Raw genomic sequence first — 26,269 nt, 5'->3', positions numbered from 1 at the left:
AAAATAAATAAATAAAAAGTAGAGGACCAGAGGCAGCGGGAGAACTAGGTCCCTGTCTTCATCTGAGAACACCCCCTCTTGTGTTTCTACTCCTTAGCAAGCAGCCAAGAGAAGAGATGACCAGCCCCATTTTAAAGCTGGATAAAGTAAGGCCTGTTGAGTTTGAAGGTCTCAACTGGGCCCCCAGCGCAGCAGAAACAGCTCTGCAGTTCACGTCCCCAACCATTCTCTGTGACCCCAGCCCCCATCCCTTGCACGCACACGGTTCCTGCCAGTTCTGCTTCCTGTGTACTGGAGCAGTGGACAGCCAGGGTCCCACGGGCCCCAGCTCCCCCGGCACCTCCCCACTGGCTCTCGGCACTGAGGCTGATTGCTTCCATGCAATCTGAATTAATCTCATGCTTCAGGTGGAGCTTGGCTAATCAGGGGAGACAAGAAGCCGAAGTGGGTGCAATCAAATTAACAACGCCAGGGCCCTGGCTCTTTGAGAAGGGAAAAACAAAGCAGGCACCAGAAGGCACCCCCTCCCCGCTCCACCCCAGCCTTTCCCAAGGGAGGCCTGGAGATGCCGCTGCCATCGAGGCGGAGTGAAGCCTGCTCCCACGCACCCCGCAGACCACCCCACGCGCCAACAATGCCCCTTTGTGGCGGCTTATCTCACACCGCCAAACAGCGCTGTAGCTCTTGTCCGGAGCTTGTTAACAAGGAGCAGTGACACAAGGCTTTGCCAGGAGAAGGGGAGTGGGGTGGGTTGCCGAAAAGGAGGGGCCCCCTCACCTCTCAGGAGTGCATGTAATCCTTTCAGAAACAAAAGGGACAAGAGCTCCCTGCTCCCTGACAAGGTGGCTTCACAGAGCCCTCGAGAGGTTTCAGGGCACCCGCTGTCCCTTGGAAAAACCTCTCCCAGAAGGCAAAGGAGAGGACATCCGAGAAGGCATTTTATTGTCCCCAAAGCATCCTTTTTAGCGACAAGCTCTATGAGAGTCCCGGAGAGACTTCAGTCAGACTTTCAGAAGTACTTCCCAAAAAAGTCAAGTCCCTTCCTGAGGGATGATGAAGAATGGCCAAACTTTGCTGACCTTCTTCCAATCCTATTGACTCTGAGGTTGTCCTGCCAGAGGCAGCTGCTGTCATAAGAGGAAGAGGAGGGCTCATCCAGCGCTGGGGTTCTCCAAACCACGTGAGAATTACCTCAGGGTAAGGATGGGGAATGCAGGTGCCCAGGCCCACCATGGAACAACTAAGCCAGAGCCTAGGCGGGGGGCGGAGTAGGATCTGTGTAATAATATTTTTAAAAGTTCCCAAGGTGACTCTCAGGTGTAGCCAGGCCTGAGGACCTCCTGGAGACCCGCCCCCCAGACCACCCACCTGGAAGCACAGACTAGCCTAACCCCTTGGTCGCCTGGTTCCCAGACCAATCTTCTTTCCCCCAAATTCACATGCATTTCTTTTCAGAGAAGCTTGGCTTGACACCCCCATTCTTGGGCCCCTAATTCTACTTCAGTGTCTACTGGCCTTCTCTGACATTCATGGGATTTTTTGTTTTTGTTGTTTTGGGTTTTTGTTGTTGTTTTTTTGTCTGTTTGTTTGTTTGAGACAGAGTTTCACTCTGTTGCCCAGGCTAAAGTGCAGTGACGCCATCTCAGCTCATTGCAGCCTCCGCCTCCTAGGTGCAAGCCATCCCTCCCACCACAGCCTCCCAAGTAGCTGGGATTACAGGCACACGCCACCATGCCCAGCTAATTTTTGTATTTTTAGTAGAGACAGGGTTTCACCATGTTGGCCATGGCTGGTCTTGAACACCTGAGCTCAAGTGATCCACCTGCCTCGGCCTCCCAAAGTGCTGGGATTACAGGCATGAGCCACCGCACCCAGCCAACATTCACGTTCTTATTCACATCGTGGATGAGACCACAAATGACCTGGCCCAGGTCCTGACTCTGGAACTTACTAGCTATGTGACCTGGGGCAACTTACTTATCTCAGCCTCAGTTTCCCCATCTGTAAAGTGGAAATAAAAATAGGGTTGTGTGAGGATTCCATGATTTAATGCATGTAACAGAACTCAGAACAGTACCTGGCACATAGTAAGCTCTCAATAAAACACACTGTGATTATTATTATCATAGTTATGCCCATGAATGGGGTGAAGATGTGCCCAGGGTTTCTTTTGGAGAGCAACATTCCATGCCTCTGCTGCATTTTACCAGCCTCTCCCAACAGCCCATGGCATTCTCATCCTGTCCTTCCACATCCCCCTTCCCGCACACACTGCTTGCTCCTCTCCTTTGGGTATTCATAAATGAAGCTTCACTCCCTGGTGACTCGAGGACTTGTCAGAAACACCAGCTGAGCTCCAATCACCAGAGGAAAAGAGGCCAGGAGACAGAGACAGGCAAGGCCTGACTCACCATTCTCCCCAGCTCCTGCCGCCAGCCCCAGCCTGCCCTGGACTGGCCTCCTGGCCCTGCCAGCCCAACCCTCCTTCAGTGTTTAACCTCTTTCAGAGCCCCCCACTCCCCTTCTTCACTCTCCCCAGAATGTAGACAGGAGAAGGCTAGATAAACCAAAAGAAAGGTGCTGGCCAGTTGTCAGAGGACTTGGGGCTCTGTCTTTTTCCTGCCACTCACCAGCTATGTGAACTTACACAAATCACCGAAACTCTCTGAGCTTCCATTTCCTCACTGGTTCTGTAAGGGGTAAAAGACCCAGGCCACCTCCGTAGTAAGAATGAAGCTAGAGGCAAAGGATGCACCACTGCTTTGTAAACTGCAAGGAGTAGGTCTGCCCCAGCCTATTAAGTGGGACCCCAGTGAAAAGGGGGATCTGGGGGAGCTAAGTAGAGACCAAGTAGGAGAAGAGTTTGCAATCCCCGTGGCAGGGTCTGGGGACCCTAGAACTCCACCTCCAAGCCTGGAGGTTGGTCAGAAAGTGTGTGGATGCCAGGAGTGAGCAAGGCAGCAGAGCTGTCTCGTGGTGTTTTAAAAATCTATCAGCCTCTCACATCAAATTAAAATGTAAATAGCAGCTGGTCCAAGCAGGACCTCAGGGGTGACAGGAGCCGGCCTGCAAGTAATTTCACAGACAGGAACCGGTTACAGCAGATTCTGACAACTGTCTTGTTTCTGAAATTGATTTCCTCCCCCCTTCGGCTTGCTGCCCTGAAAGGGCCCTGGAGCAAGGGGAGGGGCAATTCCTCTCCGGCTCTTCTGTCTTTCTCCTCTCCATGGTGCCTGCCAACAAGGCCCCATCGGAACCAGCAGAAGGAAATCTGGAGTTTCCACATGATTATTATAAGGCGGCTTCCTGAGCCCCTATGGCCCAGCAAGGCTGGGTGCTCCCCTGAGTGAGCCGAAGTGTGGACTGGGGCAGGCTGCCGTGGGGCACTGGAGGAGGATGGCGGAGGCACCCGGTAAAGCTTACCTTTCCACAAATATAAGCCAAGTCCTGGAATAGAGATGCTTCTGCCCTGGAGTCTCACAGTCAGCCACCAGGAGGCAAGGACACTGTGGCAGGACACGCCCCGCGCAGGGGACACCCCACAGGAGAGGCCTGCGTGCAATGTGGGTGTCAGGGAAGGGCCCTGGAAATCCCCAGGAAGCCTCTGTGGCCTCCACCGGAGTTGGCCCCAATTTGGCCATCACGGTGCCAGGCACTTATAGCAGGCACTGGGACTGTAACTGGGGCTTGAATGAGATGGGCCGGCTTTCACACCAGGTTCTTCACTCCCCCCAGGGTCTCAAAGAGAAGACCCTACCCCACCTAAAGCTGCTGTATGGGAGGGAGCTATGTATAGAAGGAGCTCACCCACAGCCCTGTGCCTAACCCTAGCCCAACCCTTCTCCCAAGTCCCCAGAAAGTCCCCCCTGCACCCCTGTTTGTAAAGAGAAATCAGATTTCCCTGGCTGTTAATTCAATTAGATTGCAGGAAAGCAGAGAAGCTGTATTTCATTAAAGCCTCTGTGCCCTACGGAGCAGTGAGGTGCTTTTGTGGCTGTCATTAGCATTTGTCACACAGGACCCAGCCCTGCACATATGGTCCACTCTCCACCCCCGGCGCTCCTGCCTGCACCCCTGAAGCTGCAGTCCCCGCTGCCTGCCCCAGGAGTACCTGCTGCAGCTGCCCCACCACAGAGGCCACAGGTTTTTGGTAACAGCCAAATTCCATTTCTAAAAGCCAGGGACTGTGTGCAAGGGTGGCAGAAAAACAGATGACTAGAGGTGGCCAGCCCCCTCAGAGGTGGAAGAATCACTTTCCAGAAGACCAGTTTCCTCATTTGAAACGTGGAGATGATGGCCAGGCGCGGTGGCTCACACCTGTAATCCCAGCACTTTGGGAGGCTAAGGCAGGTGGATCGCAAGGTCCAGAGTTCGAGACCAGCCTGGCCAATATGGTGACACCCCATCTCTATTAAAAATACAATAATTAGCCAGGTGTGGTGGCACGCACCTGTAGTCCCAGCTACTTGGGAGGCTGAGGCAGAAGAATCACTTGAACCTGGGAGGCAGATGTTGCAGTGAGCTGAGATGGTGCCACTTCACTCCAGCCTGGGTGACAGAGCAAGACTTTGTCTAAAAAAAAAAAGAAAAATGGAGGTGATAAGACTTGCTTTGGTGGTTGCTGTTGAGAGGAGCCACTGAACAATAGGCCAAAAGACAAAAGGATTCCACTCAGGACCTGCTTTGTCAGGGGAACTCAGGCACATGGGTGGCCATGGAGCTTCGTCAAGAAATACATCAAGACACAGGCTTTGGAGCCGGGGCATAATAACAGTGCCTACCTCAGATGAGTTTATTCATGGAAAGTTCTTAGAATCCTGCCAGGACATGGTAAGCACCCAATAAAAGGAAACTATAAAAGTGTGTGAGCAGAGAAAGCATGTGCACTTATGAACTGCAGCAGCGTAGGTGGATGTGTGTTAAACACGCACATCAGGGTATTGACGTGCAACAGATCATTGCGTCAGGTTATATGTGTGTAATGCCGTGAGCAGGTTTATGGTAAGGGTGTCAGAGCATGGGCTATGAGGGTGACTGTGTGTTGAGGTGCGTTTCTGATACTGCCCGTGTGTGTGTGTGTGTGTGTGTGTGTGTGTGTGTGTGTGTGTGTGAGCCTGTGGGTCAGGATTTGTACTCCTGGGGACTGCATATAACCATCTCCCTAGGGAGTTACATGGTGGCTGCCTTCACCCAAAAAGCCCGATGGGGTACAGCTGGTCTCCATATAGAGAGGGTTCAATCTTGTTTATTACTGCAACTCAGTGCAGCAGAGAGACCTTATAGTCCGGAGCAAGAAGTAAGGGGGAGGTGGAAGGAGGCAAAGGATTGATGGGGCAGGCACCTGTGCCCTAAACTTGCCCCTATTAGGGGGCTGCCTTGTTAAGCCTAGCAGTGCAGAGCTAGGAGGGCTGAAGTTCCTATTTATGGACCAGGATGACACTGTGGTCCTTGGAAGCTGGGTGCAGGGCCTGATGGAGGAGCACAGTGGCAGAGTTCTCTATTCTGGTTAGTTGGCAGAAGGACGGTAAGGCAGGGAGAAAAGAGCAGGCTGAACACTCCTATCTGCAAGGACACAAGTACTCTGATTCATAGAAAATCACTTCGCCAGACCATGAGCCACATTCCCAGATCACCTTTCCCTCGCCTGAGACCCAGGCACTGCCAAGGGCCCAGAGAGAAGGGGCCCAGATCCAGGCCTTACTTGACTCCTCTCTGTGAGGCCATAGGTTGTCTACTTCCAGGGCAGGGAACTTGCTGCCTCCCACTGTGGCCCTTTCCCCAAATGGCAGAAAATACTAGAACATTCCTTCTTAGGCCAAGTAGGAGGTCTTCCCTTCCCCCTTTGCAGTGTCTCTCCCTTGCTCCCTGGGTTACCAATTCCAGGTTCTCAGCATGCTTTGAAGTCGGCCCATCTTCCTGGTCACACTCCAGACTGTCAATGTCCTTTGTCAAATAGGGTCCCCAGAACGAGACCTGATATTTCACGGGTAATGCTAGGAACAGGTAACCCGAGCTTGTAATTATGAGCCCTAGAGAGCTGAGAAATGTCTTTCCCAGTGATGCCTGGCCGCCCACCTTCCGCAGCATCGCTGTGTATTCAGTACTGCCCCCTGCAATCCATCCTCTTTTAAGATGCTCTTCTGCTTACTAGCAACGTGACCTTGGGCAAATTGCTTCCTTGCACAGCCTCAGTTTCTTCATTTGCCAAAGGAAGATCTGTGCAGCTGATCTATACCAGTGCTATTTAGTAGAACCATAATGTGAGCCAAATAGTATGTAATTTAAAATCCTCTCTTTGTCACATGTTCAAAAAAAATTTTTTTAAAGAAACAGGTGACATTAATTTTAATAGTATATTCTATTTAACTCCATACATCTAAAATAGTAGCATGTGGTCAATATAAAACTTAATGACGGCCAGGCGCAGTGGCTCATACACTTTGGGAGGCCAAAGTGGGTACATCACCTGAGGTCAGGAGTTCAAGACCAGTCTGACCAACATAGTGAAACCCCATCTCTACTAAAAATACAAAATTGGCCGGGCGTGGTGGCATACACTTGTAATTCCAGCTGCTTGGGAGGCTGAGGCAGGAGAATCATGTGAACCCAGGAGGTGGAGGTTGCAGTGAGCTGAGATGGCACCACTGCACTCCAGCCTGGGCAGCAAGAGTAAGACTCCATCTCAAAAAAAAAAAAAAATAGATACTTTACATTCTTTTTTTTCTTTCTACATTTTTGAAATCCAGTGTATGTTTTACACTTATCACACACCCCGATTTGGGCTGGCTGTATTTCAAGTACCCGTTAGCCCCATGTGGCCAGCAGCTGCTGCACATTCAGTAGAGCGGGTCTTCATCTGGGCTCTGCAATGCTAGAATGCTAGGATTCTGTGGAATCGCCTGGCAAGTAGCACCTGAAGCCAGTAATTTGTACACTTGTATTTTCTGAACTTGTAGGAGTAATAGACACGGGTCTTATACAGCCTTCTACTTCCCAGATTCACTTTTAGGGGCAAGGGCTGGAAGGAAGCTGGTAGTATTCCCATGAAAGGATATATGCCCATCTTACCGCACCAGGGTTCTGTTTTCCTTCTCGCATGAGGCATGCGCCTTTCACGTCCACCATTTGCACATCCGCCATTTTGGACATAACTTCATTGTTCAGCAAACCCAGTTTTGCTAATTGGCTGATTGCATTCACCTGCACTGGCAAGGATGGAAAAAGAAATGACTTCTGACCTAGCTTTCTCTTTGGGTCTTTTCCGTGCAGTCTGGTAATGTATATCAAGCCACACAGCCTTTTCCTTGCCACTTGTATGTGTGAACTAGTCCTTATTACCTGTTACCCAGGTGTTTTGAATTCAGGGGCTCATTATACCAGCCCAGTGGGGTTCCGGCTATCAAACTACAACTGGCCAGAGCTGGCTGCAGTGGGTGTAGCCTATGACACAAGGAACCATTGGCCAGGCCAAAAAGAGCCACTTTGAGCACTTCAATGGAGGTTGACTCTGGCCGGGTCGTCTGTTGCCTGGGTACCACATTCTCTGACATTTGCTTTCAGTACCACAGTCTACCTTCAGGCCACAGACATAGGGTTTTTTCCCCTACCCAAAAGACCGTTCTGCTGCCGCATAAACTGAAAGACATTAGTCTATGTGGCACATTACGTTTCTATAAAAAAAGAGCTCCTGTCTTGTTGGAAGCCCTTGAGGATAGAAATAGAACCCAGGTTTCTCAGCAGCTGCTGCGTGGCAGGCAGTTTGCCTATGTGGGTTCACTTTATGTGGGTTCACTTTGTCCTCACAATGCTCCGTGGGGCTCAAAGAAGTTAGCTTTAAGGGATGGAAGGCCATATAGCTCACAGCCTCAGAAGCAGATCCCAGGCTGGCCTGTCCCCAAGCCCCTCCGGCTTCTCTCCTCCTCCCATAAACGGGCTCCCCTGAACTGGCCCTGAACTAGGGGGCTATGAGGAGAGCATTAGGCTGTGCTGTGTGGTGCTCATTGCCATCCTAAGCTGTAGGAGGGTGAAGGGACTCTGTCTCAGGCCCCAGAAGGGCTGAGGGGCCAAGGATCCCTGGGGACCCTGCTGTCCCAGGCTGCCCACAGCGCTGAACAAAGCTGACTAGAAAGACAAGTTTCCTGAAGTGAGAATGGCATGTATGGACACACAGGTCACGCACTGCTCAAAGGTGCATAGCCTCAGGGGCGGATGGGGTCTGAAACGTGGTCCCTGCTCCACTGGCCTAGCTGTGGCTCCTGGCACCAGGCAGCATCCAGTCAGAGGTGTGGTGAGGGTGCCTTTGTAATTCACACACAGGCCCTGGGCAGGCTAGTGCAGGCCTGCCTGGGGAACAGAACAGAGGTGTGCCACGGAGCTGTGAAGTCCTCCTACCAAAGAAAGACCCACCCTCCCAGCCCCACTTACACACACACACACGCACACACACACACGTTACCCTGCGCTTCTGTGGCTTCAGCAGCAACCTCTCAGGAACAGGATTCCTCCCCAGGAAGGAGGCCTCAGGGCCCGACCCACGGGGGTCCCAGGCCCCAATCCCCTTACGAGCCTCCCCCACACCCGAGCATCTCAATCCTCCAATAAAAAATGGAGGCATCTGCAATGCAAGGCCCGACTTGTTGATGTAAAATCTTACTCTATATTCCACCCAGGTTTATACGAGTGAATTATGCAAATCTTTGATGGAAAAATATTCCTCCGCACATCCTTGAGAGTGTAAAACCTTAGTCAATAATTCATACTCGGATGTCTCTGACTGCAGGCTTTTTCTTCATTATAACTTGCACCTCGTTATTTGTCTTTCGCATTTTATTGTATATCCTAGTGTAATGCCATGCATTATAAAATTTATCTGCTTCATTATTTGATGAGCTGGGGCTGGGGATTGTGCTGAGAGGCTGGTGCGGGGGCCTGGGGGCCAGGGCTGTCGTCAGCATCAAGTCCTGCATGACAAGGCAGCAGAGGAGGTGGATTGCTGTGTGGTGTGACTTCGGGGAGCCAGAAACCTCCCTTCATCCCCCTACTCCTGTCCCAGACATCTCCTTGCCCACGGACTGGTGTCAGATGGCACTGTGCAGCTCTGTGGCTCCCCTCATTTCTTCAAAGGCTTATTTGTCCACAAAAGTCAGATGTCCCTGGAGAGTTTGCTGGGAAGAACTTTGAGCAGGCCTTTAAAAATGGGGGAAGAAAGAAACCCTGAGAATACCTGGAAGGAAGGAGGAGAAAGGGCCAGCTGTCAAAATGGAGCAGAGGGTGGGGGGACAGGGAGAGGGGGCGGGCAGGGGACTGGGTTTTGAGGAGAGAGAAGACAAAGCCCCTTTTTGCACAATTGCCCAAAGCAGGCCAGTGACCAGAATAGGATGAATTGGTCTCTGCTATGACAAGAGGTCTTCCCCTGAATGGGTTCAGGGTGGGGGGTTTCTGATTCTTACACTCAAGGACAGCCCCTCCCCATTTATATACTCCAAGATGGCTCCTGGGCAGCCCTCCCAAGACAAGAGCCAATGGAAGGCAAATTTTCCCAGAGAAGAAAAGGGTGGGGATAGTCTCCAGCAGCACCAAATCACTAACCATCCTGGGACCTGCCCTGCTATATCTGCCTTGGAGCCGTGGCTCAAGCAGGTTCCCCTGCCTGGGCGCCCTTCACTCTGTTCTCCGCATTTAAGTCCTGCCAGATCAGAAGCTATGCATTTCTCCCAGCATAGGACTCACCACTCTTCACGAAATTGCTAGTCTCGTCTGTTCTCACCACTAGAGTGAAACTCCCTGAGATCACCGGAGTTTCAAACATGAGATCAGGCCATGTTTGTCTTTTTCACTGTCAGCTCCAGAACCCAGGACAAGACCTGGCACATAGTAGGTCTCAATAAATCCTTGCTGAATGGATGGACTGTGCCTTCCCCAATGCCCCTCAGTCAAAGTTAATGTCTGCTAACCCTTCGAGGAAACACTCATCAGATTTTCCTCCAGTTCATGTGACCCATGCAGGTATTTCTCCCCCTCCCTACGGAGGCAAGGACCCTGTATCATTGTCATGGTACCCCCTAGCCTGGCACAAGGTCTCATGATGACATAAGTGCCCCATGTGTTTTGTTGAGTTGGGTGGAGGAGAAAGAGGGACAGGGTTTTGTTGCAGCTGAGACCATCTTTCCCTGTCCCTCCCCTCCTGCTGCTGCTGGCGAAGGTGCTCAGGCCCAGAGGAGGGGCCGATGACTGACAGGCTTCTTGTCTGGACAGTAGGGACGGGGGATCCTGATGACCAGCCTGGGCCCTGGTTGTTTGGTGGTGATTTTCTCAGTCCAGTCCCATTAGCACTGCTTGTGGATCTTAATTGCAGTAGTGGTGCCCGGGGTATTCCTTTGTATCTTGTTTGAAAGAACAGGAGGGAGATAAACAAGCCTTAGCTATAGAGAAAAAGCAGAGCCTTGGCGCTTTCGAGAAGGTTCTTAACCTGGGGTCCAGAGGCCTCCAGAAGCTCTGTAGATCTGATTCAGGGGGATTCATGAATGTGAGTAGAGGGAAAATCACATTTTTTCACTAACTTCTAACTGAAATTTAGTATTTCCTTCCACTTTAACATAAGCAACAAAGCACAGCAATAGCAGCCCCTGTGACTGTGGCCAGCAGAAATCCTCAGATATGCTCCCATCACATCACAGTGATTGCGGATATCTCAAAATATCACTTACATGCAGCACTATTACAGGATCATGGTGATATAAGACAGAAATTATACAAGCTACCACTGGATCCTACTTTATAAAGAGTAGTAAAGAATACATACTGATATGTGATATGCAATATCGAAGGTTTGCTTGTTCATGTTTTTAATATTTACACAACCGTATTTCAATATAACTGCTTTCCTTTGTAGTTCTATGTATGACATACATGTAAAAGCATTCTGAATCCAGTTCACTGCCTCCCCAGAGGAGAAATGTGGGAACTCCTGGTGAAGAGGGAGGCTGCCCCAGTCATGGATGGGGCAGGGGAGAAGGGACAGGCCAGTAGGGTTCCCTGTACTCCTTTATTGGAACCTCTCCTCGGGGATGGGTGGCTGGGCGGGGGCTTCTATGTAGGACAGGCGTGCCTCCTCCAGGCTGGCCTCCTGACCCTCACTGGGCCTCCTCCGCCTCCACCCTACAGTCCCGGCCATGATCACTTCCCACCCCAACACCACCATTGCCATCAAGGGTCATGCGAAAGAGCTGAACTGCACGGCACGGGGTGAGAGGCCCATCATCATCCGCTGGGAGAAGGGGGACACGGTCATCGACCCTGACCGCGTCATGCGGTACGCCATTGCCACCAAGGACAATGGCGACGAGGTCATCTCCACGCTGAAGGTGAGTGCCCCCACCCCAGTCCTGGGGGACCCTGACTCTCAGAGAGTAGGGAGCCCGCAACTATCACATCTGCATCCAGGAGGCGAATGGGGAGTCTGGGACCCCCTCCCCACACCCCAAAAATGTACCTCCCCTTTCCCACCTATTCCTCTCTCCATCCACGACTCCCTGTCTCAGAACTTCACTGTAACTCCTTTCTGACAATCCCACAGCAATTAAATGTGGTTTCCTCAGTCCTGCCTTCTTTTCTGGAACCCCACAGGCTCCATTCTCCCTTTTGGGACCTCTCAGCCCCTCTTACTCCCCTGGGACCCCCCACAGCTTCTCTCACTCCCCTAGGACTCCTCAGCCCCTCCATTCCTCACCCCTTCCCTCCTGTGTCCCCCAGCCCCTCCCTGTATGAAGTCCTCCATACTTCATCTTCGGAAGTCCCTGGGAAGAGAAGCCCTTGACAAAGCCCCTGTGGGTCCCCCTCCCAGAACAAGAGGGCCTTGCTAATAGCCCTGGAGTGGCCCCTTCAGCTGACCAGCTCTAAAAGACTCTCCATGTCTCCTCCCTCTCCGTGTCTCTTCCCTCTCCTTCTCCTGCTGGTGGTCTCCAGCTCAAGCCAGCTGACCGTGGGGACTCTGTGTTCTTCAGCTGCCATGCCATCAACTCGTATGGGGAGGACCGGGGCTTGATTCAGCTTACTGTGCAAGGTACAGTCACCTGCCTCGCCCTTCCCATCCCACCTCCCAGGGCCCAGGGGTGCACTAATTCCACCTCAAAGAGCAGGGCCCACAGCCTACGCCATGGTGGACTATGAGAGGAAACAGCCTTCCGGGGAAAAGCCTCCCTCCACCTGCCCTCCTGCCCAGAGTAGGGAGATAGGACCTTTCCAGGAACGTAGACAGCAAAAGTTTGCGATGGCTGCAGTGGCTACAGATTCCACCGCCAGCTCTGGGGAGGGGTGGAAGAGTTCAGGTTCCTGGGTCCAGACCCCTGCAGGAAGTGTGGGAAGGGAAAGTCAAGCTGGGAGCGTTGGAAGGGGAGAAGTGCTATCAGCTCACAAGAATCCCTGCAGAAGAGCCAACCCTCTCCCAGACAAAGAACAAGATGGCAGCAAGACAGGAGAGCAAGCCAGGCCTCCTCAGCCTCCCAGCCCGGCTGTTGGCCTGCCCCAGCCCCCACACTGCTCAAACCCCAGGGTGTCAGAGTCCTTGGCTAGACCCAGATGACGCCAACCCCCAGGGCTAAGCAGGAGGCCAAGCTCCCTGCTGCCCTCCTCACTTCCCTCCCCTCCCCTCCCCTCCCTTTCCCTGCTGCACCCCAGAGCCTCCGGACCCCCCAGAGCTGGAGATCCGGGAGGTGAAGGCCCGGAGCATGAACCTGCGCTGGACCCAGCGATTTGATGGGAACAGCATCATCACGGGCTTCGACATCGAATACAAGAATAAATCAGGTAGGTGCTGGGCCAGGAGGGTGATGGCATGGCCTGCCATGGCCCCTTGTGCCATATGTCCTGCCTGTGCCCCTCTGGAGGGACAGCCCCTAGATCTCAGGGCTGCCCAACCAAGGCAGACACATGAGCACCCACCAGTGCATAAGCAGCTGTGGCTTCTGAAGGGAGGGACACTGGCTGAGCTAGGAGTCCAGGTAGAAGATGGAGACGCCCAGTTGATGGGTAGCGATGTCAGCTCCTCTCCATAACTGTCCCTGGGCCAGGATCACCAAGGGTGGTCCGATTTGAAGCCATGTAAAGGCACTGAACCCAGGGCTGTGGGCTGTCTCTGGCATCAGAGGCATCACGGGTTTGGTCAGGTCAGTTGGATGGTCTTGGTCTGGGATGAGGAGGATGATTGGAGATCAGAGAGCTGGTCCTAAGAATGGTCCCCATGAGTGGGTCATTGGGGAATAGGAGGCCCTGGAAAAGTTTGGTCCTCAGTTTCCTCTAAAAACCCTTCCCGGCTGGGTGTGGTGGCTCATGTCTGTAATCCCAACACTTTGAGAGGCCAAGGCAGGCGGATCACCTGAGGTCAGGAGTTCAAGACCAGCCTGGTCAACATGGTGAAACCCTGTCTCTACTAAAAATACAAAAATTAGCCAGGCATGGTGGCAGATGCCTGTAATCGCAGCTACTCAGGAAGCTAAGGCAGGAGAATTTGTTGAACCTGGGAGGCAGAAGCTGCAGTGAGCCAAGATTGCACTATTGCACTCCAGCCTGAGTGGCAGGGTGAGGCTCCATCCCGAAAAAATAGAAATAAATCTAAAAAGCCCTTCCTGGAGCCCTCCTCTGACTCGAGCTGGCTGCTGTGTGGCTGCCCCACCTCTATGAGGCACTGTGGGGCACCATGGGCACCTGGCATCCGGGGAGACTGCCATGGGTCCCATGGTTGGGTGGCAGGAATGGCAAGGAGGGGGCCTTAGACGGGAATAGAGGGCACCTGGGTGGCTTCACAGCAGAGGTCAGAAGAAAACAGACATCTCACTCTAGATCTTTTGTACCTTCTGAATTCTATAGCATAAGCCTATATTCACTCCTCAAAATAATTACAAATTAATTAATTACAAATAAAGCACAGAAAAGAGTAGAGTCTGGATTATTCAATCTTCCTCAGTCTCCTTCCCCCACCAGCTCAACTCCTCTTATGAATCCTTGCTTAGATGGGAGGTTTCATTTTCTCCTAAAGCCTTCCAGACTCTTCCACTCCCACTTAGCACGGCAGTGGCCATTGGCTAGCCAGCCATCCTCTCCTCTTGATTGGCCAAGTCCTGTTCCCTTTGCATTTCCAGCACCTGGCACAGGACCCGGCCACACAGTAGATGATCAGCAAGTGTTGGTGAGTGAGTTGAAGTGAGACATGTGAAAGCGAATCTCCGAGCTGTGTCACCTCATTGAGAAACCACTCTGTCCAGGGCCCTGGGTCAGTCATTGTTGATACACATGTCGACAGAGACAAATCCTATTCTCAGAAGCTTCTGGTCTAGTTGCAGTCAGCCACCCAGGAGTTCAACCTGAGTGCAGGAGGGCCACAGATCCAAGGAGGGCCTTCAGCCAACAGGGGTTATCTGAGAAGGCAACTGTCTGGTCCCCTGTTGAGCTGGATCTTGGGTACAGAAAGGCAACAGGCCGAGATCTTGAGAAAGTGAAGGACAGAGACCAAGGTAGGGTGCAGTGCGCTCCAGGAAGCAGCCTATGATCTAGCACAGGAGCTCAGAGATGCAATTCATGGGCATTAAGTCTACAAAGGTGCTTTGGGGCCAGGCTGGAAGGGAGGCGTCTGGGCTGAGCTTTCATTTTGCTGGGGAAGGTCATTGAGAGCCACTATCAATGTCTGAGCTCCCAGGGGGAGGCTTGAGCAACACGGCGCCTTAGAAGAATGAATGTGAGTGGAAGAAATTGGCATCCAGGAGAAAAGCAAGGAGGCTGTTGCAGCCCTGCAGCTGGGGAAATGTGATGAGGCAAAGGGGACAGAGGGGACAGAAGGGCTGACTGTGTCCATGTCACATCTCAGGGCTCTCTGAGGTTGGGCACAAGCCATCCAAGAGTAAACAGGAAGGGCTGGGTCCAGAAGGTGACATCCCCACATGACATTGCACACACCACCCCCCTGCCAGCGCACATCTGGGGTGGGAGGTGGATGCCTGGGCTGTCACTCACTCCCCTCCCCCCTCCTCCTTCCCCCATGCTGCCCTGATGCCCACTGCCCTCCACTGACCACTCTCTAATGTGTGGGAGCCTCTCCTGGGGCACCACTCAGCAGGAGCGATGTGGAGAACATCACACATCTGGAGAGCAAGGCAGAAGGCAAGGTGGCAGGGAAGAAGCTATTCTTAGACCACATCCATGTCTTCCCCTTCTGGCTTCCTGCAGGATGAGGAACTTCAGTCAACCACCCCAGCTGGGCATGCCAGGGTGGGTGGGGAGGGTGGAGGGAGGGATAATGAAAGCTCAACCTCAGACTCTGCCTACCACAAGGGCTTTGCACCCTTAACGAAATAAGTCACAGGACCCAGAGCACTAAGAAGGCAGCCGGTTCTTTCCATACCTTTGGGTGGGATGGCTCCAGCACAGCCCACCCAGGCGGGCATCTGTCACATCCTGGCATTTAGGAACTGGTGTGCCGTGAGAACTGCAGTGTGCTATCATTGGAGGCAGACAGAGACCCTGGGCACTGCATAGCTTCCCCGTCAGTGACATGGGAGCGGTGATGCCTACCTCATGGGATAGTTTAGAGGATCAGAGAGAAAGCATCTATTATAGCATGGGGCTAGAGTAAACTTTTAATAAATGTAAATTCCTCTGTCTCTTCTCACTCAAATACCTCATGCAGCAATTTATAGTCTTATGGGACTTGCAGGCTGAAATATATGTGTCTGTCAGTCAACCACATGTACTGAGTGCCAATATTTTTTTGCAGAATCATGCACCAGCCATGTGGTAGAAAAAGAAAAAGACATAGCAAACAGAATGGTGCTCTTGGAGCTTGCAATGCAGTGGGAGTGAGAACATACACACACACACACACACACACACACACACACACGCACGCACACTTTCAGAACCATTACAAAGAACTATCCAATCAAGTATAATATGCCACAAACTGTATTATGTGAGAACAGAAAAAGGTATCCAAGGGAACAGAGGATGACTCAAAGGAAGGAGGGGGTGTGCACAAGTGTGTGTGGTGTGTCTAAGGGCAGCTTCCTGCACCTGTGCGATAGTGGAACGAGAACCATTGGCAAAGCTGAGGTCTTGGGCTGACCAAGTGTCATAGCTGTGTGATCTTTAGCGACTACCTAACATCTTTGGGCGTCTCCTTATCTGTAAGATGGAGGCAGAAACATTTCATTCCCAGGGAGGCCGTGAGGATTAGGGGAGTGTGATGCCGTACGTGGAGGTGCCTAGCACCCAGCCTGGCACGTGGTACCCTCCCACAGATCCCTGTCCTGAGTCTCTGCGTCCCCTCTCCCCTTCCCGCTGTCCCAGGCCACATCCATCCTGGGTCCTTACCATGGGTTTCTGACATTCTTTGCCCCAACCATGCCTTTGCCAGGATTTCTGCCATGTTGCTCATCATGCTAATTTTCCAAGGAAAATTACCGAGTCTGCCCTTTCTAAGCCGTCCCGCTCATGCTGACTTCTCCTGGCCCCAAGCAGCAGAGTAATAATACATGAATGCTGAATGATAAATAGCACCGTCCACACAAATCTATCAGATGGCACTGTGCAGATTTAAAAATGCAGACACCACATTTCCCCCGTGTTCACCAAGCACCGAGCACAGGTGGGTTCTTTGAGGATGGCCCTCCCCTACACCAGCCTCACAGTGCAAGCCGGTGCAGGGGCTGTGCCGGCCACCATGGGGTGAGCTGGCCTGGTGTGGCATGGTGTTCTGTGGGAACTGGAGTGTGGCTGTCAGAGGGACGGATGTTGGGATGTCGTGAGCTGTTGTGACACAGGGAGGCTCTTCTCCATGCTGGGAAGAGATTGCCATGGGGGTCTCAAAGGCGTGATCCAAGGAGAAAATGAGAGATGCAGAATGGATTTGTTTCCTGAACCCAGGCAGCTAAACACTCCAGATGTGGCTTTTCTCCAAGCTGCGTCCCCTCTATGGTGAAAAAACAGAGATTCCCAGTCTCCTCTCAGCAAGCAGCCCACAAAGCAGAAGGCACTGACATCTCCCCAGCCGCTTCCTTATTTTTAAGAGGAATATTTTGCATCATAAACCCTTTGATGAAGAAAGGGAGAGAGAGCCCTTAATGAAATATGTTAATCTGGGTAAGCCAGGCTCACATGAAAGGGAATATTAAAAGAGACAATATTCACGAGAGCCAGCTCAGTACTCTGAGAACTGCAAAGGAAAAGGAAGAAAATCGGGCCCCTGATCTCAGCTATTCAGGGTCAGGGAGATGGCAGTGATCAAGTTTAGAAAATCAGCTAGAGGCTTCCAGATTTGTCTCTGATCCATTAGCCTGGAAAGGTTGTGGAGAGAGAGCTATTTTGTGCTAACACCAAAGATGATTTGGGAACACAAGGTCAAATCCACCTGCAAACTACCGGTGGCAAAAGCAGGAGATGAGAAGGAGTTGTTCTCTGGGACACTCCCCAGCCCACCCTTCCTGTGATTTGCAGCTGAGTGAGGCAAGAAAGGGATTGGCAGAGAGTACATTGTGGCCACAGAGCGCAGAGGAACTCCAAGTCCCAAGTAAAGGGGAAAAACAGTGGCTCTGATTTAAAATCAACAGCATGTTGTAAGTGCCCAACACATGTGAAATTGGGGAGAGGACCAGAGTTTCAGACAGGGATCCTGACTTCAGGGAGTTTGGCATCTACTTGGGCAGTACCACTGAACAGTGAACGCTTGAGAGAAAATACTGTGGACTGAGGTGGTGGGGGGCCCTCTAAATGCTGGAAGAGTTCTGAGGAAAAGAATGGAGAAAGATAAGGCTAGGGAGGGGAGCAGAAGCCAAAGGAACAAAATGGCAAGCTGTTGGTGCTCAAAAACACGTTGCGCAAACTTGGCTTACTGCAACCTCCACCTCCTGGGTTCAAGCAATTCTTGTTGCAGGGCCTGGGTCAGGTTGTGAAATTTTACCTTTATCCTGAGGGCAAGGAAGAACTATTGAAGAATTGTATGCAAGGAAATGGCAGTATCAGATTTGTGTTTTGAGAAGACCACTCTCAGGGCCAAGACAGAAGGCTCACCTGTAAGAGGGGCTCAGCTGTATTTGTAGAGTGGAGGATGGCTGCAGTGTGGAGAACCGATGAAAGAAACAGGGCATGCTGAGCATGCAGAGGGCTAGGGAAGAGGGCATTTCCCTTGTTTAAGTAGGGATGACAGTGGCGGGGCCTGAGGTAGGGATGCAGAGGGAGGGAAGTAGGGGGATTCAAGAATGACACAGAACATAAAAGCTATCACACTTGATAGGGAGGGGAGAGAAGGAAGAGTGAAGAAATTGATCATGGTCATGCCATAGAGATGGAACTCAGGAAGTTGCTGGGTAAACAGGGTGTATGGTCAAGACAGGTTGAGTTTGAGGTACTGTGAAATATCCAAGATGAGCCATCAACTACAAAGTTGGCTATAAGGTCTGGAGTTGGAAGGAGAGGCCCAGGCTGGGAGGTATCAGTGCATCGATGAAAATAGAATACATGGGTGGGGAAAGTGCATGGCAAGAGAGAAGGAAGCGTCGGTGGAGCCTTGAAGAACTCGAGCCATTCCTGGTAGAGTAGAGGAGGAATCACCTGCACGGAGACAGAGAGAAACGGACCCAAGAGATAAGCAAAAGGCCAGAGAGTGTTTAATTAGGGAGCCGAGGGGTGAGTGTTTTCTGAAGAAGGAAGAGAAGGCCAAGTGTTGGACACACCCAAGAAGCCAGGTGGGAAATTGGGTTTGGTGCTGTGAAGGTCACCTCTGCTGTAGAGATGACGGTGAGAGTTTAAATTGCCCAGTGCTGCACCTGGCACACCACAGGTGCTTGGTAAATATTAGTGCCTCTTCTCCGGACACACCTACCGAGTCTCCTCCCTCTGCCTGCACTCATCAAAAATGAATGCACTGACTTGCGCTCCCTATCCCTCTCCCATAAGCATGGGCACATCAGATGTGACTTACTAGCTGGCGCCGGCTCCTAGGATGTCACAGAGAGGAGGGAGCACCTGCCTCCACATTACTAGCCTGTTCTGTTCCAAACCCACAGAAGAGTGCCCACAGTAGGTAGGAGCCTGCATATTTGAAATTCCAGCTTACCCTGCCAGCCACAAAGTGATCCTCCCATGGTTGGGGTGTTTTAAAATACAAGGAGAAAATCATGTGCTTTTGAGCACCAGCAGCCTGCCATTTTGTTCCTTTGGCTCATGAGACCAAAGAAGAAAATGCAGAACTACAGATGGGAAGCTGGGCCAGTGCCCTTCACAGATGCTAAGCCTGAGCAGCTACAAGTAGTGTTTTGCAAATGTCAAGATCTCAACTAACCAGAAATTGGGGGCCTGGGACAGTGCCTTCTGGTGAACCAGTTCGCCTGATTTATCAGGCATGAGGGTTTTGGGGGGTTTTTTGTTTGTTTGTTTTTTCATTTTTGAGAAGGAGTCTCGCTCTGTTGCCCAGGCTAGAGTGCAGTGGCGCGATCTTGGCTCACTGCAATCTCTGCCTCTGGGATTCAAGCAATTCTCCTGTCTCAGCCTCCCAAGTAGCTGTGACTACAGGCACCCACCACCACGCCTGGCTAATTTTTGTATTTTTAGTAGACAGGGTTCACCATATTGGCCCAGGTAGTCTCAAACTCCTGACCTCAAATGATCCACCCACCTTGGCCTCCCACAGTGCTGTGATTACAGGCATGAGCCACCGTGCCTAGCCTATCAAGCATTAGTTTTAACCAAAAAAAATTTTTTTAATCTTTCTAGAATGTGCTAGCCTCCTTTCCTAATTTAGGATTTAAACTATGGTGAATATAAGTTAATCTTTTCTGTGGAGACTTTTTCATGATACTGTACTGTGGATTTAAAGGCATAGAAAATTACCTGGAATAGTGGCATCCAGACTTGCCCTGGGAACGTTTTTCAGCCCTGCTATCTGCTTGTTTCCTTGTGCTTTGCCTTTTTTTCTTTTCAAAGTAAGGTGCCGAAACCAGTTATTTGGTTAAGAATCCGGGGTGTGGAAGGTTCTAGCTAAGGCTTTTTTTTTTTTTTTTTTTTTTTTTTTTTTTTTTTTTTTTTTTTTTTTTTTAGAGGGGGGGTTGGGAGTTTTTTTTTGTGGTTTTTTTTTTTTTTTTTTTTTTTTTTTTTTGTGACGGAGTTCTACTGTCTGGCCTGGATTGCAGTGCAGTGGTGCAATCTAAGCTCACTACAACCTCCGCCTCTGGGGTTCAAACGATTCTCCTGCCTCAGCCTCCCAAGTAGCTGGGACTACAGACATGCCACCATGCCTGGCTAATTTTTGTATTTTTAGTAGAGAGTTTTCACCATGTTGGCCAGCTGGTCTTGAACTCTAGACCTCAGGTGATCCGCCCACCTTGACCTCCCAAAGTGCTGGAATTATAGGCTGAGGCATTGTCAATTGCAACCCTTCCCATTTCCTCTGGAGTCCCCTAGTAGGTGCGTGGCAAAAATATATTGAACAGATGACTGGATTCCTCTGGAGATGCAGGGTGTTCCTAATCACAGCATGGGCATAGGCGCTGTTTAGTGACGCCTGAATGGCATTTATCTGGTATTTTCCACCTCCCACAATTTTGCTAAACATCAGCCAGCCCTGAGATGGACTGCCAGTCTCCCTGGATAAATCGTGGACATGATCATCTCTTTGGTGATCTCTAACCCTAATGACTCAGAAACTGTCCCCTTACTGGTGAAGGAAAGAGAGTAGTGTTTGGGCTGAGGACTGTGGTACTTGGTCTGTCCCCCTCAACCCTGATATATAACACTCAAGTTTGGCCGGGTGCGGTGGCTTACACCTACAATCCCAGCACTTTGGGAGGCCAAGGCAGGCAGATCATGAGGTCAGGAGATCGAGACCATCCTGGTCATGGTGAAACCCCGCCTCTACTAAAATACAAAAAATTTAGCCAGGCATGGTGGTGTGCACCTGTAGTCCCAGCTACTCAGTAGGCTGAGGCAGGAGAATCACTTGAATCCCAGAGATGAGTTGCAGTGAACCAAGATCATGTCACTGCACTCCAGCCTGGTGAAAGAGCAAGCCTCCATCTCAAAAAAGAAAAAAACACTCAAGTTCATCACCTCACAAGTGCACAAGTAAAAGAAATACAGAAGCACACACAAGAGGAGGAAAAAGGGAGAGGAGACTTAGCCTCCTGCTTTGCATGGGGTCCACTGGGTAGATGGGGTGTCCCACCATTAGACCAGGTCACTGAAGTGAGGAGAGACCCAGGAAGAAGGACACTGGCCGGTCAGACCCTCAGGGAGAGTAAGCAGGTGGTGATCTTGGCAGGGACCTTGGGGAACATCTCGTCTGACCTCTGCCTGAAGTTTGAGCTCACAAGCTGGCCAGTGGCAGAGAAGAGTCAGGCTTCTCCCAAGGTGGAGCTTCATGGGGCAGACCCTTTGCACCTCCATGAAGTTGTTCAGGCTTGTGCTCTCTCTCTGCAGTCTGTGTGAGCTGGATCCCTTGGGGCATCCAACTTAAGACTGGGCTTTGCTGGTGCTTCAGGTGGGGACGGGGTCCTGGAGTTTGCCTGGCTGTGCTTTGACGTAGGTGTCTTCTCTCCAGATTCCTGGGACTTCAAGCAGTCCACACGTAACATCTCCCCCACCATCAACCAGGCCAACATAGTGGACTTGCACCCAGCATCTGTGTACAGCATCCGCATGTACTCCTTTAACAAGATTGGCCGCAGTGAACCAAGCAAGGAGCTCACTGTCAGCACTGAGGAGGCTGGTGAGTGCCTTGCCCAGCCTCCTCTGCCCTGCCCCTGGCCTCAGGAGTCAGGGACACCAGGGGCCCACATCAATCCTGTTCTTTGGCAATGAGCTTGCAGTTAGAGGGGGTGGGGTGGGGAAAAGCATCCTAACAGACATTTGTGTCCGCCTCTGGGTCTTTGAAGGCTCTTCTGTTTGACCCTTTTCCAGGTGGGGATCCAGATACTGGGTTTGGGGGAGCTCTCCATGGTTCTGCCCCACTCCCCTCTCCCCAGCATCTGGAAAGACCTATCTGCAAAAGATGGGGTACTAGGGCTTGGATCATTTTCTATGACCCTCATCATGGAATTTTCCTGAAAGTTTAAACAAGATTTCTCTTGCTATTTTCTTTTGCTATCATGTAATATAAAACAATGCAGAAAAGGCTGGTAACAGGGGCTTATGCCTATAATCCCAGCAATTTGGGAGGCTGAGGCGGATGGATCATCTGAGGTCAGGAGTGCAAAACCAGCCTGGCCAACATGATGAAACCCTGTCTTTACTAAAAATACAAAAATTTGCCAGGCATGGTGCTGCATGCCTGTAGTCCCAGCCACTCGGGAGGCTGAGGCAGGAGAATGACTTGAACCTGGGAGGCATAGGTTGCTTGCAGTGAGCTGAGATTGCACCACTGCACTCCAGCCCAGCAACAGAGCAAGATTCTGTTTCAAAAAAAAATGCAGAAAAATACACATGATATTTATGTGCAGTTTTATAAGCAAGCATAAGGTAAACAATGAGTATAACCAGCATCTATTATCAATTAGCCAGCATGCCAGAGGTCCCCCATGTACCCCTTTCTGGTCATAATGCCACCCCTCGCCTTGAAGTAATCAGTATCCTGACTTTTGTGATACTAATTTTCATGCTTTTCTTTTTTGTACTGTCACCACAATGTGTATATGCAATAAACTGTATAGTTTAGTTTTGCCTGTTTTCCAGTAGAATGTATTCATGACACCATACTTCATATATTCTTCTGTGTCTTGCTTGTTTTGATCAATGTTACTTTTGCAAGCTTCATTCATGTCATTAGCATAGCTATATAGTTTATGCTTTTTCTATGCTGTATTGTACTCCATTATATGGCTATACCGCAGTGGGTTTTTCCATTCTACTATAGATGGGCATTTAGGTTGTTTGTAGCTTGGAGCTATTACAAAAATACTTCTATAAGTGTTCTTGTATGCTAGTATACGAGTTCATGAGCTTCTCTGGGGGATAGAAGCAGTTGTATAATTACAGAGTCATCAAATAGACAAATACTTGTATCTTTCACAAAAAAATGCTAGAATGTTTTCTGAAGTATCATACCAATTTTCTCTCCCATAATCAGAGAATAAGAGTTCCTACCACTAGACATTCTTGTATGAAGTAGACACTTCATACTCTTCAACTTTTAAAAACTTTTGCCATCCTACTGGATGTACAGTAGTATGTTATTATCATTGTTTGCTACATTTTCAGCAAATTATGGAGAATGAAGGGGAAATTGAAAACCTATAATACTTTCAGGGGAACTCAAACAAAAGTTCTCTGCTATCTGCATCTGAGCTTTGTCTTCTGCCCAGGAGCCCTCCAGCTCAGGAAGATGGGAGTGGGAACATAGAACTCCTTCCTCTTCCAAGTCTTGACTTGTAATGTCTTTTCTCCTGATACCCTGCTCAGCTCCTGATGGGCCACCCATGGATGTTACCTTGCAGCCAGTGACCTCACAGAGCATCCAGGTGACCTGGAAGGTAGGTGTGTCTAAGGCATCTCCCCTGGAATGTGTCCTTACCTCCTCTCTCCTCAATCCAGGACAGAAGTTCCCAGCAGGCTTGCTAGTCTGTGGTCTTATATGATGCCCATGCCTGTTTTATCACTAAACCTAGCAAGATTTGAGGGGTGGACGGAGAGGGAGGCAAATGGCAGGTCCCCCACACCCCCGCCCAATAATCCCCACTTGCCTCTCCTCCCTGGTTCTCTGATGGAGGTTCTGCCTGGGGTGAGATGAAAAACTTGCAGTGTCAAAGGGGGGAAATGGTTCCTCCGCCATGCTGGCCCATCCTCCAAACCCCACGTGTTGTAATAAGGTTGGAAGTAGATTCGATTTTGTGCCAAATTCCTCCTCTCTAACATCAGATGAAAATAACTGCCCTCCCTATCTCTGAGGGTGGAGGAACTGCGGGGAAAAAAGACCAGTATGTGCTACAGCCATTTCTAAGGACAAAGACCTGTAAACTATAGGGGGTGACTGAAGCATCTGTTACTTAAGGAAAAATCTTTGGGGAGATTCCACAGCTGGGCAGGGAAACAGAACAGAACGACCTTGAGCAGGACCCAGAAATGCTTCCCTGGGCAGCTCTGGCCCTACCACCAAACCTCTCCTTGGGTACTGAAGGGCCGGCAATCCTGGGGCTTCCTGTCTCACTGCATCCTCCAGTCTCCAAGTGCTTTCTCTCTACCAACTTATCTGACCCTCTCTTCATTCCTGGGAAGCAGACAGAGAAGGCACTTTTATCACCTTTCACCAGAGGAGGCCATGGAGATGAGAAGTGAGGTGGCTTGCCTAGCAGAGACAGGGCTCAGACTTCAGCACAGCCTGCAGCCCCAGCCGGGCTTCCCTCCACAGCCACTGCCCAGGGCTCTGGATCAGAGAGCATTCTCAGGGCCATCTGTGTTCTTCCTGGAGCTTTCCCATCTCAACAGTGGGGCTTGGGGGCTGCCCGTCTCCATCAGGGACCGATCGTCCAAGGTGACTGTCTGACTCTCCTCCTGATAGGAAAAGCCCACATGCTTGGATCCCTCTTCCGGGCTCTTTAAAAAGGTAGACTTGAGAATGAGAGAGATTCAGAAGGGCCTAGTGATATTTTTCGTAAGACCATGTGCATGCAGCACACTCACACACATAGCGGCAGCCTGGCTCTTTCCTCCCAGAGGCATGACGGAGAGGAAAGTGAGGTGGGGCTGGGCAGTTGATCCCTCCTGGGGGCAGCCCGCCTAGTGGATACCTGGAGCCAGCCTTCCTCTCCTGATTCAGATCTGGGTTCCAGGGCTCTCCTCAGAAATTGGGGTGAGGCCCAGCATCCAATCCCAAACTCTTGGCTGCATCCTCGCTATGGACCTGTATCCTAGCCAGGAGGTGGGAGCAGGGATGAATAAATATGTAAAATACTGAGACGTCAGTCTACAAAGCTCTGACCCAGAGGTCGATAAAAATTTAGAATCAGATTTATTTCTCCAAAGTCTCATAATGAAAAATAAAATTGATTAGAAAGTTAGAACTTCAGAATGAACCAGCTGGTCAATAAATTTTGGGCTGACTTCTCAGGAGATTTTTTTTTTAACATTGAGAAACAGATTAATGAAAAATAAAGATTCACTTGAAGATAAGTCACTTCATTTTAAGACTCTTTCCGCGAGATGGATCGCCCCTGCTTTATGACATAAATTTGCAATCAGTCCTATCGATTTCTTAATGCTTCAGAGAAATATTGTTAAGATTGATTTAAATCTTGAGTGTGGCTGTTTAGGGAGGGGGACAGAGGAGGAGAAAGAGAGACAGACAGAGAAGGAGAGGAAAAGAGAGAGCGGAAGGAGGGAGGAAGGATCTATGAAGGTTTGTATAAATATGTGACTCTATCTGGATGGATGCATTGGGGCATGCCTGCGTGCCTGTCTGAGGCCTGTCAGTATATGTTGATGTGGTTGGAAGTAGATTTGATTTTGTGCCAAATATATATCATGGTATACATAGCTCTGGGCATGTAGGCATCTGTGGCATAGTATAATGATATTCAGTGTGTGTCAGTATAGATATACGTACATGAAACGTGAGAATAGGTGTCAGTGTGAAGAAGAAGATCTCAGGCTCTTGAAGACACATTTATATCTGTAATGGTGTGTGTGTGTGTGTGTGTGTTTGTGTATGTGTGTGTGCAAATATATGTGTAGATACAAGACCCAAATATTAAAATGCGTCCACTTACAGACCAGCAAGCAGGACCACCCAAGTGCAGAGAGAAACATTCAAGCAGCAACAAAAAGTCAAGTCAATTAAACACACACACACACACACACACACGAGACACACACCTATTTAGTGAATTCAGAACAATTATGTTAAATTAAAAACTTCATTTTATTGAGTTAACAGTGAGCTTAAAAATACAGTTCATTTAAAACATTCATTGACTAAAAAAAGCAGGAGAGCTGTTGTACTAACTTAATTGTTTTTGATCTCACTATTTTTTAGTACAATAAAAGGTGGGCTTTTAAATTAACTTCATTGTCTTTAAAACCTGATTCAAGCTGTTTTTAAATGCACTGGGGTAGGTGTTCTGTCTCGATTTATAGATGGGCAGGCCTGGCCATTAAAAGAGCCAGTTTCTATTTGTGGATCTAATCAGGAGTGGGGGTGTGGATTAAGATGTTTGCTTTGATGGGCCTGGATATGTGTTCTTGGTTCTGGGTGTGAATGGATATACTGGGATGTCTGTGTGCCTGTGTGTGTGTGTGTGTG

General features: G+C 50.2%; 1 protein-coding gene across 3 annotated transcripts in view; it reads left to right on the top strand.

The window, feature by feature from the left end:
* The window catches only part of DSCAML1 (DS cell adhesion molecule like 1), a 369,108-nt gene that overhangs the window by 299,350 nt on the left and 43,489 nt on the right, over positions 1-26,269 (top strand). For all 3 annotated transcript variants that reach the window (XR_005199219.1, XM_017523379.1, XM_037736681.1), the window contains exons 12-16: positions 11,164-11,363; positions 11,965-12,061; positions 12,676-12,804; positions 21,578-21,745; positions 23,434-23,504. Coding sequence is in view for 2 of the 3 variants with exons in the window: in XM_017523379.1 (XP_017378868.1) it covers positions 11,164-11,363; positions 11,965-12,061; positions 12,676-12,804; positions 21,578-21,745; positions 23,434-23,504 (665 nt within the window). In the remaining variant the exon portion in view is untranslated. The remainder of the gene's footprint in view (positions 1-11,163; positions 11,364-11,964; positions 12,062-12,675; positions 12,805-21,577; positions 21,746-23,433; positions 23,505-26,269) is intronic.

The sequence above is a fragment of the Cebus imitator genome, unplaced genomic scaffold (assembly GCF_001604975.1).
Source record: "Cebus imitator isolate Cc_AM_T3 unplaced genomic scaffold, Cebus_imitator-1.0 Scaffold28, whole genome shotgun sequence".
Lineage (NCBI taxonomy): Eukaryota > Metazoa > Chordata > Mammalia > Primates > Cebidae > Cebus > Cebus imitator.
The sequence above is the reverse complement of the archived record's forward strand: the minus strand, read 5'-3'. Positions and strand labels throughout refer to the sequence as shown.